The 21214-nt window shown below is 37.6% G+C and overlaps 2 protein-coding genes across 2 annotated transcripts; both read right to left on the bottom strand.

Annotated features, from left to right (window-relative positions):
- Positions 1-6587: 6587 nt before the first annotated feature.
- Positions 6588-7817, bottom strand: LOC105041062 (probable carboxylesterase 17). Its single transcript, XM_010917853.4, has one exon. It carries the CDS (start codon positions 7774-7776, stop codon positions 6730-6732), a length of 1047 nt encoding a protein of 348 aa, XP_010916155.1. The 5' UTR covers positions 7777-7817; the 3' UTR covers positions 6588-6729.
- A 3327-nt stretch (positions 7818-11144) lies between these two features.
- On the bottom strand, positions 11145-19260 carry LOC105041063 (uncharacterized). Its single transcript, XM_019849192.3, has 4 exons — positions 18992-19260; positions 16383-16530; positions 12095-12204; positions 11145-11986 (listed from the first exon to the last, which is right to left on the bottom strand). The coding sequence occupies exons 1-3, from the start codon at positions 19044-19046 to the stop codon at positions 12126-12128; spliced, it is 282 nt and encodes a 93-aa protein (XP_019704751.1). The 5' UTR covers positions 19047-19260; the 3' UTR covers positions 11145-11986; positions 12095-12125.
- Positions 19261-21214: the final 1954 nt, after the last annotated feature.

Here is a 21214-nt window from a genome sequence, read left to right as displayed (position 1 = left end):
ATAGGTTTGCCGGTGGATCAGGTTGATTGGAGTCTGGCACAACCCAAATCAAATCCTTATTGGATTGAGACAAGAATTTGAATCCAAGCCTAACCTATTTCCCTGGGGTTTGAGTTGATTTATTTAAAATTTATTTTGTCAATCTATTGGATTTTCAAGGTTGAATCAGGTCTAGAACATCTAAAGCACAAGCCATAAGAAACATGTAGGAATGATTGCCTGATTATAGCCTAAGCATGTTATGCAAAAAATAAAAAAATAAAAAAATAAAAAAAAAGAGCTGTTAAGCAACATCTAGATGTTAGCAAGAAAGCATTTTTGCACAAGATTGATCAACAAACACATAAAGATCATCATCAATTACTTAAGTTAATGATTAAATAAATATGGGTTATCTATCAAAAGTAAATCACTTTCTTAAATCCAAGCTGGTCAGTGAAAATGAACACATTTTTCATCTCGGACTATCCATATCCAAGCCTAATCCGAATGACTTTGTTTCAGATTGGACTGGGTTTTTTTCATACGTACGATACCAGAATTATACTGATTCCCCATCTTGAATTTAACATTTCTCTTTCGTTGAAGATTTTGACTTCAGGTTGCTTTTTTGTTTTTCATTCTCCTTATTCCGGGTATTCAAGTAGATTTTTCTTATGGCTTGTGACCTCTCTTGCAATTGTCATCTCCACATCCTCTGTCCTATATAGGTTGAGTTTTAATTTGTTCTTGTAATAGTTCCCTTTTCCATATGCGGTGTTGTGTTTTTCATCGATTATAGCTTCATTCATCTGATGTCAAAGAACATCTCCTTGAGTCAGCAGCTGAAACAATTCTCTAAAGTCTAGTGCAGTTTTCTTTACACTGTCACTATTGTCACATCCTTGGGTAGGAAGTATTGTATCTTTATTTCTAATCCAGGAAGTTGTCCTGGGTTGAGAAAGAGTGCCTGATGTTGGCTGTAGAGATAGAATGAGCAGCAGAGGAAGAAGTGTTTTCCACCAAGTATATTTTGAATGAATGACATAGAGGCATGGAGGGAAGATATGCTATCGGAAATGAAATACGAAGGGAGAGGAGGATTGGTTGTTGTCATGTATTGCAAAACAATGATGTGTATGACAATGCTGGGCTTTCCTGCATAGGCTTGAAAGGGTCCTGTTGAAATAAATGCTGAAGAAGAATTTATGAAAGGTGTTTGAGAAGCTTTAAGATCCTGGATTCTTTTATGTTAATCAAGCCTTCTTGTCTCTGACCAGTATATCAAGAGGTCTTCTTGTGCACTTCTATTTTCTCAGCAGGAGAACAAGACTGGACAAATGAGACAATTTAGGGTGATACATCCATATGTGTGGCAATTACTGCAGTGAGGTGACGTGCTTGGAGCATCAGAATGCAGTTATTCAGTGACTTAAGTTCCAAGTCCACTAGAAAATGTTCAAGTAAATGTGGCTTAGCTTCCAGTTCTGGTATATGAAAGTTTTGATTCTTACTCTTTTTCTGGATGATGCGGGACATGTTTTTGCCTGTAAGTGACCATAAGGACTCGTTTGGTTGACGGAAAGTGGAGGAGGGAAGAGGCACTTTCTGGAAAATAAAGAAAGGGCCTCTTGTTTGGTTGGTATTTTAAGAGGAGAGAGAGTGAAAAAGCACTTCTCATGGAAAGTCACTTCCCACATTTCATGAGAAGTGGAAACCCAAAGGGGAGATGAATTTTGGCACTTTCCGTGATATAGGAAGTGGTAGTATTTTTTTCTTTCCTAAAATATCTTTTTAAGATCCATAGGTAAAATTTAGTAAAATATCAACTGATGGTTAGTATGAAATACTGAATAGTAATATAATATTGTATTAATATTATCTTAATATTTATATAAATATAATATTAATATTTGTTATATTTTAACATTTATAATAATATAATATTTTTATTAATATTAATATTATATTATATTTATATCTATATTTAATAAATTTATTATATTAAAATATTCATATTATATTCATATTATATTAATATATTAGTATTATATTAACACAATAAATTATTATGGTCTAATGTTATATTATAATATATTAATGTTATATTTATATTAATATAAATATAATATTTATATTTATGTAAAGTTTATGAGTAAAAATGTATGGTTTTATATCTACTAAGGGTACAATAGGTATTTTACACAGTTTTTCCAAAAAATAAGTACTCATCCAAATATAAGCTACTTTATAATAAGTCATCTTCCCATGGTCTATCAAACATACCAAAATGCTATTTTCAGAAAGTAATAACTTCCCAGGAAGTTACTTTCTAGGAAGAAAAGTTTTTTCTGCGAACCAAATGAGTCTTAAGAGTTTGAATTGAATGCCTGGTTAGAATGGATCACAGTCACCAGCATTATGAGCAGGTGAGGGAAAGCATATGTTTTAAGACACTGAAGTTTCTGAAGGAGGTATCTCACACTATGTTGAAGTTTCCTATTAGTAAGTGATGGACTTAAAGATGTCATAGGAAAAAGGGAAGCTGTGTATTTGAGCGTTCTATAGCATGGAGATTGGGTTCAGTCCATCAATTGCAGGTTGAGCCAGAAGAAAAGCAGCTCATCCTACTTGACTTGATCAGGTCGGAAATATTTTCAGCAGGAGACGCTAAAGACCATATAGGATCACCTAGGCATTTTCGTTGGCTTCATCGAGTACTGTATCGAAAAAAAACCATGCCAATTCAAGATTTTCACTGAGATTATTGAGAGAACAAATTCTTGATTTTGATAAAGACACTATCCTTCTAAGAAAGAGAAGATGGAGCAAGCAATCAGATTTCCAAAGGAAACATCCAAAAATAATACAGCTATCCCAAGGGCAAGACAGTGGAACTGGCTCTGTCCAGAGGATCATGCCATGGATAATGCCTTGATCATGAGTTTGATGCTTTACAGTTTTAAAAATATGATATTGGATATGGCTCTGTTTTCAGGTGCTAGTAAATAAATAAAATGACCAAGTTTACTACCTTTGAGAGTTTTTAGTCCTCAGAGTTTCACGCAACCATGATAGATGCCTGAATTTTTGTTGGCTTTTGGATCCAAAAATATTCTCAGGAATCAGATTGAGGAATATTTTGTTCATTCTACTTGCTGTGACTTTTAAATGCGAAAAACCCTCATAACATTTACATTTAAAAGGTGCTAACAATCCAGTCCCTAAAAATAATAAAAAAAGCAAGGGCATTTAAATGATTACTGGAAAACATGAAATTTTATTGTATAGAATATATTCATAACTTATGACTGACGATCAATAACCTGTAGAAATTGCGGTCCCCATAATGACACAGTATGTCTTCAAACTTTTGGTCCAGCAATGCTTTTAAGATGAAGTGTAAAGTTTGGATGACCTTAAAACTTCAAATATACAAAAGGGTGGCCTCACTTTACATTGAGCGGATCCAAGTTGTTTGAAAACAAATCTAGTGAATAAAACATGAAGATTGCCTCTTCCATCTCGAAGGGAATCTTTGTTGGTCTGACTCTATTTTCAGGCAATACGCAATCTTTTATGATCTCAAAGTAACCTCGGGTCACGTTTGAGATGCACATATTGACATTGATTTGTCATTTAACCTTTAAGGTCTTCTAGAGGCCCAACTGATTTACTTGCTTTACTGAGTATATTACATTCATCAACTTGGTGTTACATCAACCAATGGAATCTTTGTGATAGGTTTGACTGATTGTTCATCAGCTTCCATTATGAGGTATCTTTTTTGAGTGATAGTTTTGACTGATTGCTCATTAGCCTCCATTATGATGTGTTCCTCAAGAAGGTTGTTAGTATTGGCTCAAGTCTTCCATCAGTCTTCCATGACACTGGTAGGACCTTTTTTCCTTTTTTTGCACAAAAACTTTTTAAACTTTTCATATGGCAGCTGGGTTTTCTCTGCCTTGTAAACAATTCTGCTGATTGAGCTTTGAAACTGAGCTAAATGATAAAGGTGGAAAGACTGACCAGCTTTGACTAGATAGCACACTGACTGCATTTCACGACTACCTTGTTAGGTTTCATCACCTTCCAAAATCAATATCATAAGCTTTGGTTGTTACCTGGCAAATTATTATCCTGCTCGGTGAATTCAATTCCATCAGGTCATTGTTGTGCACCCACTGCATTATGTCCATATCCAGCCAGGATACATTAAGCATTGCTAAGTGAAATGTACTACCGTATGGAATAATAAAAAGCTACAGATCAGATTATTTTGATTGGTTTCAGTTGGTTGATTGTTCCCTAAACAAATTGTGCAAGCCCTTATATTGGTGCATAAGAGAAGATTAGAAACCAGCAAGACTAGGCTGTAGATGCATATATTGTGCTGCAGTGCTGGATCCTCTTCTTTTATCCCACCATAGCTGCTGCTATGATTTACTTGAACCCATTCTTATGCACCTTGATGAAGAAAGAGTAGAATGAAGATACCAGAAATTTTTTCAAAAGAAAAAAAAAAGAGATAGCGGAGATGCATTTTGAGTTCCTGATATAATTTTTACTATTAGTGTAGACTAGAGAAATTCTGTTTTAAATAGTCATTGTGTTGAAGGAGTTGCAATTCTTGACAATAGAAAAGCTAATTTCATATGAAATGAGCAATAGGTGGATCTGTGAAGATATAGCAAAAAAGGAATACATCAGCTAAAGAATAAGAATATCATCGGTAAGGAATAAAGTGCTGGGGATCTGATTGCGATGTTGTCATATACAGCCAGAGCAAACCGTGGCCTGATTGCGGGGTGGGAGGAGGAGAGGTATTTTGAATTCGTATTGAAGTGCCCAAAAAGACGGGAAGGGAACCCAAGAAAATCTGTGGATTGGATTGAGATTCTTAGCAAGGAAATCTTGAAAATCTTCAATGCAGCATGTCTGGTCCAAATTGTTAGCATCTTGCCATTGGAAAGAAGAATCTGCTTGATTTTTGGTCAGATGGATTGAGCTGTTGTTAGCAATTAGATATGGATTTACATCAACTCTGCTTATGTTTACATGTAGATAATTCAATCTCGGCCTCTTATTCAATTCAGTTATATGAATGGAGAGATATCTCCTTATTTGTTGTCTATTGCTATAGACTTTGTTTAGACACGAAGTTAGTAGGCTGCCCCATTCTCTCCACTTTTTCTAAGCATTGATTGGGATATATTCAGGATAATACGATGATTTTTGAAAATTATTAATCTTGAAAAATGATAATAGGAAAAATAAATTTTATCATGTTTGGTTCGTGAAAAGATTATTCAGCAAAATAATATTAAATAAAAATTATCATATTTGATTAGAGATAATTTTATATGAAAATATTGTCAAATTTCTAACAATACTTTTGATTAGTGCAATATTAATATAATATAATTGAGAATAACTTCATCAAAAAATAATATTTAAAAATTATTTTCATTAAATAATCTAGCATTGAAAAATAAATATCATTTTCTAATGATATTTATTTTATCTTCTTTCTCAAAAAATAAATATAGAATTTATTATTTATTTTATCATCACTCTCGTTATTTTTTCGTATCAAATATGAAAATCTGACAAAAAATTTATTTTTTTTAATACCAGATTTCCTCCAAACAAGCCTTCAAGAGTTTCTATTTTCGAAATAATTCAGGCTGCTGTTCGTAAGGAAGATTTCTTTGGCATTTCTAGACGAAAGGCTAAAGAATGCCCTGAAAATTGTCCTCAACGCCCTGTTTGGATGCGTCGGTTGTCGATGGATAACCTTGCGCTGCGGTGAAAAACAAGTGGGAGCGGACATTGTAAGAGAAGAAAGTACATGGAAATAAAGAAGACTATTCCTTGTCCTCAATATAAGGGATCTTGATAAAAATTGATTTATCGTATCATTAAAAGACAGGACGAGAGCTTTTCTAATCGGAAAAACTCTTTCTTCCCAGGCTCTCCATCCAGCTGACCTCTTCCTCACCTTCAGTATTAACGCTTTTGACGTTTGGGCTTTGGGTACTTGAATGGGATGGTGAACTAATGGTGGTGCGTATTAGGTTTCTTTCTCGTTATGTGCTTTTGCCGAATGGAGTGCAAAAGGAGTATATATTAATCAATTAAAACATTAAGATATATTGGTTTGATAAAGGTCATGATGCTTCTTTCCTTCCCCATCTTGCCTCGCAAATTTCTACTATTTCTACTTTCCTTCGGAGTCTAGATGCATTGCGCATCCTAGCAGCCACTCGGTGTTCTCATGAATTCCATCTCCAATCTATTTTTCATTTTTTTTATCTTTTGCTGTAAAATCATCCCCTGTTCAGTTCAGGCACATACTTTACACCCGACACTCCCCTGTCAATCTTGCATGGAACATCATTCCCTGTTGGGACAAAGGAGGCCCCTGCCCCTGCTGGGGCCTTGTTTGCCCCTTTTTTTTCCCCTAGCCACTGAACAATGTATCGGATCCGCTTTGCCTCCCCCGAAAGATCCTTCTCTCGACAATCCTTGTAAAATTATTTATTATTGTTCCCGTTTTTATTACTTAAAACTCTTCTCAAGATTAGCAGTAATTGTAGTAAATCATCTGGACTATGAAAGGCATCTTTCGGATATTCAGATCTATTAACCATGTAAACACGGTAATTTTTCACTCTCAAGGTCTGGCCTGTGGTACATGATACAGAGAGACATTTAAATCTGCAAAGGAAACCACCGCTTTGATTCCTTTCATCTACTGCTAATGAAGGCTTTGATGTGTGCTAACATCTCATGGGTCCGGGCTTGGGACATATGATAGTTGTGGAGAACTTGGAAGGCATGCCCCACTCCTGCGTACATCGCTTGCTCCACACTCTTCCCTGCGCTCCTGAGGGCCTTGCAGAACTCCTGATTCCTGTCCCTCAATATGTCCATCTCCGATATGCACACCAGAACAGGAGGAAGCTTCAAGCCCTCCAGCCTGGGGGCGCTCTTCGCCAAGGGATTGCACCACGGGTGGTCACGGTTGCAGCCCAAGGGCAGCGCCATCCTCCAATAACAATCCGACGTCGTCAGGCTAAGTGCCGATCTCGAAGCTTGCACCAGGTTCCTCTCGGATTCGGTTCGCGCCTCGCCGCCGAAGAAAGGTTGGATGAGAATGACTCCTCTGAGGCAGACGGGCTTCAGGACGGTCTCGGGATCGCCAAGAGATCCCAACTGCGCGGCCACGCTGTGCGCTATGGAGGCGCCGGCGCTGTCGCCACCGAGAAACACCCGAGCGAAGTTGCAGTGCGTTCTCCACCAGTTGAATTCATCGGAGCCGCCGTAGCTTGCCTGCTGCCTCACCCACCTGGTCGCAGCGAGACCATCCTCGTAGGCCGCAGGGAGGCGGTTCTCCGGAGCAAGGCGATAGTTGACGGACATGATGAGGCAGCCGGCTCTGGAGGCCAGGCGAGCCAGGAATTCGTGGTAGCAGCTCCATGCAGCGGAGCCGACGCAGAAGCCACCGCCATGGAAGTAGAGGAGCAAGGGGAGCCGCCCTTGGGCCTTGTTGGGCACGTAGAACCGAGCCCACACGCCCGTGGAATGGTTGATGACCACGTCCCTACTGGTAACGTTGGCCTCGGGGGCCCATGTGCACGGCACGTCGGAGACCGCCGGGAGGCGATCTACGTGGCCGTTCTTGTAGACCCTGATGAGCCCTACGATCTCCTCAAGTACAGCTCCTTGATCCTTGCTTCCTTGAAGGTTGAACCTCGGGTCGCCCATGGGAAGGGCACCCATCCTTCTCCTCATAAAAGATACTAATGGAATTACTTGCTCTAACGAGTGATGTATCTTGATCTCCAATCCAATGCCCCCCTAGGGGGACTCATTTATACTGGTGGGGATCTGACCAATGGTCATGGGAGGCATGGTGCGGCTTGTCCTATCCTTCACCGCCAAGTGTCTGTGAGGTTCTGCCACATGTTAGTAAGTGGAGTTGTGGGGAGGGGCCATGCAATGGATAGAGGTCCGACACTCGGTTTACCCTTTCAAAAGTCCTGCCAGGCTTAGTCATCCACCAATACCAGCAAGTGGGGGTGGGTGAAAGGCAGAACCCCCACCTAATGCCGGCCAATGCCTAACTGTGTTGAAATCCAGACCCTTTCGCCTAACAAAATGCAAAAGGAAGCAATATTAACTTTAAAGTATTGGGTTAATGGCTTAGCATTGACGTCTCATACTTTTGTTTCAAGCTTCAACCAAGATTGTCGATGCAATTCAGAGTCTTGTCAGCACACTGCAAATGGGCCACAGCTGGAATGCCATATATATATGCAACAGGCCAACTGGCCAAGTGGCAGCTTCTGACTGAACTACTCTAGGGTTGAAGGACTAAAGGTGATGAGTACCCCGGCTGGGTTTTCTTTGAGCAACCCACCTTGAGCAGCACAAGTATGGTTCCAATAATTGTGGGTTGGTCTGCATGCCTGGTGCTATCTGAATTCAGTTGGGACCATTAAAAAGCGAAGATTCTCAGGTCAACCCTTGGACCATGGAGAGCATACATACATAGACCGACGATGCCAATTAAGTTGCCAATTTGAGAGGAGCTGACTACAAATTGCTCATCTTGGTGTTGTTTGCCCCGTGTTTCCTTCAGACTGATGATCTCGTTATCAATTCCGTTTGGCTTGTTGCACTGGGGCGAACGATGAACTCATCAGGCCCTGATTCCAAGGATCCCATGCTGTGGGTGTGGTCAGTTCTCTCTATCTATTTTTAAATGGTCACCAACTGAAACGACCAATGTTTTGTTTGACAATTTAGGTGGCAGTGTCTCTTCTTGTGCTTCAAAAAATGAAGCTAATGGCTGTTGATGTGGGTCCTTGACATCATTTTTCTTAATGATCTATGCTTGACTGCTGAAGTGTTGGCTCATTCAGTCCAAACGATGCCTGAATATGGTCATTTATCCTCATGAATTCATTCTCTCACATAAGGATTTCATTATGAGGGGGGCATGAGCTTGTATAACCATGCTTACAGCCTTGGTCATCCATAGAGATTGAAATGCCAACTTGATGTTGTATGCATGCATCCTTGCACTTCTCACGAGTTGCGGCAACTTTATTCCCACCGAACGTGGACTGAGTGGTTTTGGATGGAACCATCGGACGTTTTTTTTTCTTTTTGGAAACAAATGATGTTGACTTAGGAGTCAAATAGTATATAAAACTGTTCTTTTGGCTTTTTGTTTACTTTAGTTGCTTCACTTAGAAGCGCGCAAGGACATCTATCTGATTGTTCATTGATCAAAAAGGTCGCGTGGAATAGATACCGTACCCTCCTGTAATTATTGAGAATGTAGATATCTTGGCTTACCTTGGGAGTCCAGGACGCTATCCTGTTTGGGATGTCACCTTTTGGTTTTGCTCGGGCTTTAGGATGTCACCTAATTAAGTAAAACCGCAAAATAGCTCTTCATTTGATTAAAATTAATATTATAAAATATTCATGTAAGTTCGAAAAAACGAAAAAAACATTATTTCATGCACAATGCATAAAGGCCATATTGTGGGTGTTTATCACTTTTGATACCACAGCTAATAACGGTCAAAATAACAACCTTTATTTTTGTTTGAAATTTCCTCTAGATGATCATTGTTTATATCTGATTTCAACCATTTTTATGCACCAAAATTAAGATACACTGATATTAGTTCCAATATAAAAGGTTGAAATAGCCTATTTGGTGAAGAGCTTGTGGTAAATCCGTCGTAGTCATGTGTGAGAATGTGTGAGAGTCCCGTTGAAGTCTTTTTACTGGCTTTTATAAAGCGATAATTTTCCTTGTTTAGTAATTCCCTTGATGAAGTTCTTTGTATGATTACTTCTCATTCATCCAAATAACTTCCTTCAAAAAATTAATTTTAGCCAAAAAAAAAAAAAATCCAATCAAAAAAATAATTCCAGCAAAAAAAGAAAAAGAAAAACTCATACAGGGTCTTTTATATGAGTGACAAGTATCTGAACATTAAGTCTTTCCGCTTGTTATATATAAATTAGTTAACTAATTAAAGTTTGACCAATCTAATATTTTTGATCATTTTCTATGATTCACCCATAACCAATTAATTTTTAAGTGTAAACAGAGGAAATAATAGCTTGATTATAAAAGGCTCATCAGTTACCTAGGGGTTAAGGCGGCCTTATTTAAATCAACTTAGTTGCCAAGGAAGAGTCACGGTTGAGTACTCCCTGAGCCGATCGAGATTCTGGAACGCCCTACCGTCACGCAACACTCTTATCACCTCAAACCATGAATGAATCCATTACACTCTTATCAACTCAGTTCTCCCCTAGCGGTCATATCACATAAACACCTTCATAATTAACATGAATGAATCCATTACAAGTTAGAATATCATAATAGCCCTTCTCGAAACCATGATAATACTAGATTGTGCCCCTCTACAAATCATTATTAGTTTTTCTTTTAAAAATGTTGACGATGACAGCCAACCTGTCTAGGGATTAATACAAAGATTGCTACCCTAGTGGGTTGGTTGTCTTAGCACAAGGACTGCAATATTGTATTCCATGCATCTCATCCATTGTACCTCGCTTTTCACGTGTCTTAGTGGGCGGAGAATAGCATGGCCAACAAAAATATCTGAGCCAAGAATAACAACAAGTTAGACAAACTTCAAATTCACCACACATCAGGAGCCATGTCCTTCCTTCTACTTTTGACTCTATAAAATTGTTCTACCGGTCGGCACAAGAAAGTTCAATCCATCACTACGTCAACCCTAATGGCCAAGCAAGTAGTGTAGGTCAACATCAGTAGCCTTAAATATGATTCACTAGATACGCTCGATTGCATGACTTGAATTGTGCTGATTGCATGGCATCTTTACGATTGTGCTCACGCCTTTGGGAACCATAGATCATGCTCACCATATCACCTGAATCATAAAGGTATTCGATTTTTTTTTTTTTTTTTTTCAGAATGACCTCCTGGGGAATCAAGCACATGATCTGCACTTCAGAACGTTAGCACCAAACCAACTTAACTGAGGGCCGGTTGGCTGTTAGAGCCAATTTTCACACCCTCTCTCTAGAGACAACCAAAGAATTGGGTCAAAAAGACAACAACAAGAAAGTGGGAATATGGAAAGGATAAAGATAGCAATACGGTACTTATCAAGAAAAGATAGCAATCCTGTCAAAATATTCTGGGTAACATGTTGAGGGAACTACGTCGCTTCCCAACGAATACAGGAATCCAAGTTTGAGAAGCTTCTTCTTTCCATGGCCACCGTAACACTCAACTATAAAATAATGGAAGAGAAAGCACGCATGCTGTGCTAGCTTTGTTGACTTGTCCACGTCTATTACCTGCTTAAAAAGTTCATTCACTGAAGATCTCCCTTTCTTTCAATTAAGAGAGCTTGTGATCAACTGCAAGACACGTAGGTAGAAATAACAGTGGGTTGCACCAACTTGTCGCACCGTATAAATATGTAGAGCATGGTCAAAGATGCATTTGGAATTTAGGATGCATCTTGCTTGCTCGAAAACACAATGCAGATCAATAGCATGCAGACCATTCACAGAGTTTTTCATCTCAAGCTGACATGTAACAGCATGCTACATATTACCTTAAAATCTCGGCACAATGAAGCACTGCATGAACACTGCATATGGTTCCATGAAAGCGTATAGCACCAGGATCCATTTGCAAAGAAGTGTTGGCATTCAGTTGTCAAATGCTGTTAGAGATTACTAGAACGACAGCAAGATAAAACAATAAGAGATTTAATTTACTCTCAAAAAATAGAAAGAGATTTAATTGCAGCATTTCCTCTTTTTTTTTTGTCTTGTTCTCGGATTTCAAGACGCTGTAAACATCATTGTATCCATTAGCATGTTCTCTTGATGAACACGGTCTTGATCCTGTTGACTTCGGCATGACTCTGATATATGATACTCATGACAGGTACCATAAAATCAGAGTCTAAGAAAAGAAATGGGAAAACACATACATCATTATGGTCCTTTCCAGGCTTCTATCTAAAACATAAAATGCACCAGAATGTTCCAATACAAAAAATAATATGTTAACCTTCAATGGATGCCAAAAATGTATAAGCTGCTTAGAGCTGACTTCTGTCTTTTCTTTCCTGTTCAAGCACGTAATTTTTCTTCATTTCCTCCAAGACACTGTCATTGGTACTGCCAACAACAAGGAGAAAAATAGTCATAATCCTTCAACCACAACCCAAAAAAAAAAAAATGCTGGAAGTTATTGCAGTATTCACATTTGCAGAGGAGCAGACTTGTATCCATAGTCATACTGAGGACATACTGCATAAATGAGCACAGAACCAAAAGGAAACAGCGAGAAGCATAAGAGGTAATGTTCAAGAACATTAGAAGGATAAACCAACTCCAGTTCAATGGAGACGAGATCTCTCTCAAATAAGAAAAACAACTTGGTCAGAAAGTAGTGTGCTTATACATTTTTAAAAGCAATAAACTTAAAGATCAGAAATCCACATTTTTTAATTCTTAGATACTGAACAATGGAATTCCAAAATGGAACTAGAATAGCTTTGCATAAATCTGGGAAGAAAATGTTTACAAAATTTTGGGACCCATCTCATGAAAACTGAAAAATCGATCACTTAAAAAATGTCTGACAAACAAATAAAAGATAAATTCAAAAAACTCAGATGAGTTATACCAAAAACCTGGTTGACAGATTTATTAACCAGACAAACATGTCTGGCATCTCGATGCACTTCCTATTTGTGATCTTCCATGGAGCTAATCATCATAGATGTCATTGTAAGGTGTCCGAGTTTTTTGGATTTGTAAAACAAAGCTACTGTTTCACAAATCCACCTAGGTGGGCATTCAAATGCATAAAACACCAAATTGCTCGGGCACAATTGTCACACATACAACCCTTCAGCTCATTTCAAAACCCTAATTATATACCCTTCAGCTCATTTCAAAACCTTAACTACATACCTCCTTATAAAAATTTCTGACAGATATAATTTTACTGGTTAAATTTTAGGCAAATCCTAATGATGCAAAACTCACAGTGGCCCATCTAAATTGAGAACCCACACAAATAATCATAGTGGACAACATCTAAAATTTGCATAATGCAAAATCAAATATCGATATATAGGTGGTTTCTTATCCATGAATCAACTGACAAAATGAGGTGGTACTACTAGCATTAGGGTATGAGAATGCAAGCTGCCAAGCTATACCACATAAATCAAGAATTTATAACAATCATAATAAACACATATTTGAAAAAAAATGCAGATCAAAGTTCAGTAGGCTGGGATATTGATCACATAAAACTGCTTAATCTCATTATCAAATTTATTGTATTTTATGATGTCATTATTCATGGGTAAGAAGATTCCCTCTGTGTGTGTGTGTGTGTCTGGGTTCTAAGCATGCTTGATGCTGAAAATCATGATGAACATAACATCCTCTAAATTTTCAACAGCATCATTTTCATCAGTATGATTTGGCCAGTTTAATCTGTATCTGTAAATTGTTGGTTAAATTACATCAAGCATTTTGTGGTTGCATATATTTCCATTTCATTTAGGATACCAAAGGATTACATGGTGCTCAGTTTCAAATGACCCATGCCCAACCAAATCAAGTCAATTCAACATTTGGTCCCATAACGAACTCATTTTCTTAGTTTGCCTGGGTCTGATACATGTGAGATTTTAGCTTTACAAGCTAGACCTACAAACTCATACTTCCTTTTTTCTAGCAAGTTGGGTGTCAAAATCCAGGGGGATCCACTTTTGCCAAACCCCTTGATGCAGGAAGACCACAGAGATGAAGCTCTGATACCCAAATTGATGTAGGAAGAAATGAATTCTTTATTTTTAGCGACCGGCAACTCATGTTCTTAGGAAAGTTTGTGCACCATGGATCAGCTCCAATTAAGGAGCTCAGCTCTGCAGCAAGATCTCTTGACTCGCCAGATGACCAGGTGTAAAAGACAACAAAACAAAAACTTCTTGATTAGCTTACTAGCAGGTAACCAGTCAGATCTAGCTTATTTTAGAAGTACAACTAGAGATGCAACCTTGGATCTGATTACAGGTACTTCTAATATACTAATACCGCTAGTCTCAACCACCAACTTGCCTTCCAAGACCCTCAAACATGTTTTTCAACAAGGAGTCCACTTCCACATAAAGTTTTGTTGCTTCACTCCTCCATTTAATATTGTAACACTTGTAAAGAAGCTTAAGCCTTTGCATCGAGCAAATTAATACCATAATCCAGCAAACAGAGGATTTTCACAAGCACCTCTAACTAGACCACATAGGCCCGCAAGACCAGACCTACTTAAAGGACCAAATTATGTTAATCTTAACCCATTGCTATTTAAGTGACTTCTATATTAAACTTGCTTTTTTCTTGCCCAATAAGGATGAAACCTAATTCAAGCTCCTTAAAGGTATTCCTTTCCTCCTACGGTGCAATTTGTAGCATACATTTAAACTTCTGAAATCACTAGCTTGCAGCAGAGTGTTTCTCACTGACCTAGTTGATTCTGTTTGCTCTTTTCAAAGCATCCAACAAACATATGCCATGATTGTTCGCTCATATTCTACAACAAGAATGTCCCCTAAGTCTTTTCACTTAACAATTTCACCAAGCAAGTCTTCCATCATCTTCATATTTGCTATCCTTAACAAACTTGAGTCAAATCCTAGATTCCTTGTTGTATGAGCATTCCTCTAGGATATGCAATATTCTCTCAGGTGGGCATTGCATCTGCAACAGTGGGCAATGTAAGAAACTTCCTGTCATGTAACAGAGTCATTGTCAATAATCTTCCCAACAACACTATCTAGAGGAAACTCCATGGAACCTTCCTTCTAAATTCCTTCATTTGGAGTACTATCTGGATCAGCAATGTAATTGTGCTGATTTAGTTGAAAATTTTCTATCCAGGTATGATGCTAAATAAGGTGCTGCATGTGATCACCTCATCCTTGGAGGAAACCCAAAATAAGCTACAGACCGACATCATCATTGTTTGTTTGCATTGCACATGAATTTGCGTCAAGTTTAGGTCTTTCATGATCAATTTTCTTCCATAATTAGATAATGTATTCCCATCCATGAACATGTGGAACTTTTCTCAATTGCAAATATGAAAACTTTGAAAATGTATCTGCTCAAGGCACAAAACTTAGTCTTTACAAACTCATACACCAACCAATAATTTGCTCACTACCAGTTTCATGGTTTCAGCTTTCTCCACTGCAGTTCATCTGTAAATTTAGTAAAAAGGAAAGCAAAGTTCTAATACGTATGCATCATGATACACTTCAAGGTAAAGATTTTTGAAGCAAAGGTGGACTCGATATAAAAAAGATGACTTTTTAAATGTATTGTATGGTAAGATGACTCATTATGTATGCATTGTAAGATGGATTTGACTGACCTCATCCTCGTCCTTCAGCGAGAAGAAGAGAACCATAGCATAGTTTGCCATTCCAATCGATACCAATGCGTACCAACCGTATCATACCATATTGATACAGTTGCAGTCAAGAACTCGTGGCTCGGGCGGATCGGTCTCCGCTACCACATATATAAGGTATTGTTCGTTTCGACCTCTGGTACTATAGCATGGGACCTCATAGTTTTATTCTTTAAAAGGCACCTCACGTGAGAGAGAATGTCATAAGCTAACGTCTCCCTTGACTCATAACCAATGTGGAACTAATGATATCCTCTCACCTACATCACAACATAACCCCCCAATCAAGGAGACTTTGGGCAAGGTTGCAAAAGGTGCACCACAATCCGTCGGAGGCATGTCGACCCCAACGGTGGGCGCCAATGTTGCGATCAAGGACTCATGACTCGGACGGGTCGATCTCAGCTCCAGCGTATGTGAGATATCGTCCGCTTCGGCCTCTGGCACTATAACACGGGGCCTCGCGGTTTTGTTCTTTAAAAAATACCTCACATGGGAGAGAAAGTTTCATCCCATATAAGCCAGAGGAAAGCCATTTAGATTCTTATACAAGAAACAAGGCAAAAGGAGAAAAGATTAAGCTTGTTATAGCTTAAACTAGTGTAAGCAGACATGTAAGCCCAAAAGCACAATCATAGGAGGGCACCTTGTATCAACAAAATGATATTTACAAAAAGACCATCCGACATGTAAAACAACTGAGGAAGCCTCATCAATGATAACAGTTCAGTTTTGCTCCTCTATGGCATGCATATAAAGATATCCACATATATAACAATATGAAATCAACCAAACTTAGTATCCAAGAGCCAACTCAAACGAAAGTGAAATTCTGGTGTGATGGACTTAAAGTATATGAACTTACTATTGATGAAGGCATTCATTTAGCTCTTTTGCTTGTTTACGACAATGCCAAACCACTGATATAGTTCTTCCCACAGCACATTCAGCATACTTTGCAGAGTAATGGTTGCATTCTTTGAGTGCTTTTTGCTTCATTTTGCTGCGCAAAGCTGGAAATATCACATTAGTCAATGACCACAAAAATGATTTGCAATCAACAGCAAAGTTGACACCATAGCTAACTTGTAACTTCTCTTGCATTGCTGCCAAACTTCATGAAAACAATAACTGGACTTTTAACAGACTAACTTGTGTTCCTTTTCACATCCCAATGGAAATGTAAAATCTATTGTATATTCTATGCATTTTCGTTTACCAAAAGACAACTTCTTTTAGCTGTTTCACCATGACCACAAGATGGTATAGTTGATCGTTTGATGCATTAGCAGCAGGCTAAGATGAGCTAAATTTAGACATCCAACAATCACGCAAAGATAAATGATCTTTCCCTTTACGATATTACAATTTATTGGCTTCACTCCCCCTATAATTTACATTCTACAATATCTGAGTCATCATTAGTCACAAGTGCAGAGTAATTTTGGGTCGAGTTAGCTAAATGGGATAAGGAGACTATCTTCTTCATGTTCTTCTTTTTTAATATGTCAGCTAAACCATTCTATACTAAACATATTATCACATGGGATTTCCTTACTATTTTTTCCTTTTTTTCTTGTTTCATGGGAATTTGGCATTGGTTTGAGTTGTGTGAAGGTGAAGCATGATGTGTCAGGTAAGGCCGGTCATACTGAGATTGGCCAAATTGAGTACAGGGGTAAGATCAATAAGGGATAGGGCAGGTTAGATCATGCCAGTTTATGTGGAGCAGGCTACTGAAGTGCTAGGTTTGATCATTGCATCTTGGGCTTCAACTAGTGGGCGGGTCTGGATTGTGCAACTTGATTTACTGTCAAGCCGGAGGGTTTTATGTTCTATCATTCCAATTTGACCCAGCTAAGCTAAGCTCCCCAACCCATACCCTGCTAGGGATGATGTACAGAGGATAGAGGGGCATAGGGAAATTAGAAGATATAAACTGAAAGCCCATGTTAGAAGATTTAAACTGAAGGTGTTAATGCGATAAGGGATGAATAGAGAGAAAGGACTAGGATGATGACCAATCATAAAGGAAGCAAAATAGCATGGGAAGGAGGTCACCAGATCAAGGAATCCACCACTAAGGAGAGTTTTCATGTATCTGCACCTCATAGATAAAGGATGAAAATGGAGATGCCTCAACCAACAAACCAAATACTACAAATACAGGAAAACCACGAAGAATGAGAGAGAATCATAGAGGCATGCTGCAGCCTCTGAACTAAACCAATCTAAATCAAACTCTCATTTTTCAGCCTAGGAGCCTTCTTTTATATGCTTCTAGTTTTCTTATGGTGTTGTCAGGAAAGGTAAGCTGAGAGTAGATGTGATATGGGAGACTAAGAGAGGAAAAAGAAGAGAGAAATGGTCCTAAAAACCCAATCCATCAATTATCAACAAGGCTCTCAAATAAATGTGGTGGGCTGCAGCTCTTCCTTACTTTCCAAAAAAAAAACAAGTCAATATGGCATTAAGGGTGCATGTATCCATAAATGCACCATTTCTGTTTAGTAGCACAGATTCTATATTCCCCCAACTCTACTGATTGTTAGTTTTGACTTTGCATACAAATCATGTTGTCACCTGGTACAAACTCTTCTTCTTTCAGATTGTTGTGTTCCAACAGGTGCAAGAAGTTTCCCTTGTATGGAGAAACCAAGCTGAATTAGCTCCTAATAAATGTTCGCCAGGACTGTTAACGGACATGAAATCATTTTTCCTGATAATTGTGACTCAAAATCAATCAATCCCCATGGAGAAAGCACTATGCCAATAAAAACCTAACCCCCAAAAAGGGGTTACGAGCTAATTTAGCTTCTTGCCCATTCACTTTTGTTTGCCTTGGAGGGTTATGTCACCCAATACTCAGTCACTCTCCTCATTGTCAACAATGATCTAACCCTAAGTAACCAATAGAGCTTCTAGTGACCATTTTGTTTATCCCAGTGCTGAAATTCCATTGCATTCTACAATTTAAAACCAAATTTACGAATTCAATAACATCAAAAAATCACTAGGCATACATAACAGGCAGGAAACGTGAATTAAAAAATCTCAGCAGCCAGTGCTATAGCTCTCAACCACTGGGAACACCAATAAATTTGACTTGTTGACATTTTAAGCAACAAAACCATCACATCATAATCATCTGAAGTTGATAAATTGATATTGAGAAACTCCACAAGATTCGGTTTTTTTTATATCTAGCCATAAAAGAAGGAAAAGAAAAATCACAGAAAAACATAATCAGTCAGGCTTGCAATTGCAAGAATCTAGACATAAGCAGTGCACCGAAATTCTTTCCCTCCTTCCACTGTAAAAGCAAGTATTAGTTACAGGATCAAAAAAATAGGAATATTAGGAGAGAAGTTCAGTGGGATTGCTCTTCCTCCCAAATTCTAGATCCCATCATTTCGAAGAAAGAAGTGGAGGGTTTTGGAAGGGAGAGTGGGAGGGTGGGGTGAGCTCCATTACCTTCTTCCACCTTCTTCTTGACATGGTTTCCTCTGGCCTCCTGGATGTATCCCATCGAGGGCGAAGACGAGACGAGCGCTCGAGCGGGGAAGACGGACGCGACGGCGTCCCTCCGTAGCCGTGCGCTTAGGCCAGAGGAGGATTTTTAACTACAGAGTATTTCTTTGTGCACCGTCAGCGGTGTAGAAAGTCTGTTGTGTAGCGCAGCGTCTCGCCTGATTGATCTACGTAGCGCCTTCGTGGTCGTTGCGACCGGCCGCAGGAGCGGAGAGAAATGATGACGGTGTTTTATCCCATCATCAAATATATTTAATACATATTATAATTTATTTTTTAAATTTAATTTAATTTTAATATGATCAAAATATATTTTTTTTCAAAATAACTCCTGATATATCTTTCTGTCTGGTTGGAAATTTCGAAATGCTGCTCCTCTCTCCTCTTCCTCCTTTTGTTGAGCTTCTATCTATCCAAAAAAAAATTTTCAACCGCAATTCTGCGTTCCAGATTTTTGAGTAACAGTATTAGGTAGATTTCAAATGAAAATATTTTTTTTATTTTTGGATACAACATGTCATAAAAATATTATATGAAAGTATAATAAGTCGAGATGTGATGATATTTTATATTGATATTACGACGTTAGGTCGGAAGTATACTTTCGAACAATTTTATGACATCCTGGGACAAAATTTATTTATTCGACGTTAAGATTGTTAAATTCTGTAACTAAAATGCCTATCAAAGATAATTTTGAGTATATTATGATTTTTCAGATCTAAATAATAATATTATATGTCCATATAATGACATTCTATAGGTAAAACAAAACGGAAGATTTTTGGTTGACAATTTTATGACATTCGTGGTCAAAATTATGGTATTCTATGTTGAAATTATGACATCCTGTAGGTAGAAGGTACATCGAAGGTAGTTTCGACAATATTATGACATTCGATGTCCGAATGATGACATCATATATCGTTGTTATGATATCATATAGGTAGAATGAAAATGATGAACTTTTTTAAATATTTTTATGATATTTTATGTCAAAATTATGACATTTGATGTAAAAGTTATGATATGCTGTACGTAAAATGCCTTTCGAATGCAAGTTTTGATAATTTTATAATATCGTCGGTCAATATTATGGCATTTTAGGTTAATATAATGACATCCTACAGGTAAAACGAAATAAGAAAACCTATTTTTGAAATTTTTATTACATCTTGGGTCAGAAGTATGATATTGAACATTAAAACTATGACACCCTATAGGTAAAAGTCCTATGAAAAATATATGTTGACAATATTATAATATCTCATATCTAAATTATGACATTAAATGTTAATATTATGCCAATCTGTACGTAAAAATATTCAAGAGAACTTTTTTTGACACTATTATAATTTTCTGATTCGAAATTATGATATTTTATATTAAAATAATAACATCCTATGGGTAAAAAAGCTACAGTTATAGTTTTTGATATTTTAATGACATTGTGAGTCAAAATTATGATATTATAGATTAATATTATGATATCCTGTAGGTAAGACATCTTCGAAATACACTCTTTGACATTTTTATGATATTCTACTATAAAATTATGACATACGATGTTAAGATTATGACATCATTTGGTTAAAAGGCCTCCGAAATGTGGTCTTGATAATATTATGACATCCTGTTGTTAAAATTATGACATTATATAGTTAAAAAAATAATGTTATATAGATCTGACAATATTACGACATCCTAAGTCATATTTATGATATGGTATGTTAATATTATGACATACTTTATGTAAAACATGTGACAGATAGTACCCTTGTGGTTGGATGTGACATCCCCAATTTTGCCATATTCGATGGTGGCGTACTTTGCAGCATCATTAATAGGTCTTTTCAAAATGTTGAAAAGGTACTTTTGCCTCATTTGCTTAGCAAAGAAATTGAACCACTTTCATCTCTCTCCCAAAATACTGCTTTGTCTTTCTTCCACTCCTGCGACCGGCATTTTCTTCGCTTTCTTCCTTCGGACAAGCGTAGCATTTCGACATTCCCATTTTTAATATTCATCCAACTGGCTTATAGATACCATATTGTAATTCAATTAGAGAATGATGACATATTTGAATTTTCTAATGCTCCTATCATAAAATTAGATATCGCAATCGTATTCATCGAATCTGTATTTTATATCCTTGTATCATCTGCT

Source organism: Elaeis guineensis, chromosome 3 (assembly GCF_000442705.2).
Source record: "Elaeis guineensis isolate ETL-2024a chromosome 3, EG11, whole genome shotgun sequence".
In the NCBI taxonomy this organism is placed as follows: Eukaryota; Viridiplantae; Streptophyta; class Magnoliopsida; order Arecales; family Arecaceae; genus Elaeis; species Elaeis guineensis.
This window is presented reverse-complemented; position numbering and strand designations above follow the sequence as displayed.

Bases quoted from the DNA above. Each gene is read 5' to 3' on its own strand.
- LOC105041063 (XM_019849192.3), bottom strand. From the start codon at position 19,046: ATGGGATACATCCAGGAGGCCAGAGGAAACCATGTCAAGAAGAAGGTG. The intron at 16,531-18,991 runs GTAATGGAGCTC...TGATATTTCCAG, and splicing joins CAAGAAGAAGGTGGAAGAAG to CTTTGCGCAGCAAAATGAAG. The intron at 12,205-16,382 runs GTAAGTTCATAT...TGTTGTTGGCAG, and splicing joins AATGAATGCCTTCATCAATA to TACCAATGACAGTGTCTTGG.
- LOC105041062 (XM_010917853.4), bottom strand. From the start codon at position 7,776: ATGAGGAGAAGGATGGGTGCCCTTCCCATGGGCGACCCGAGGTTCAAC.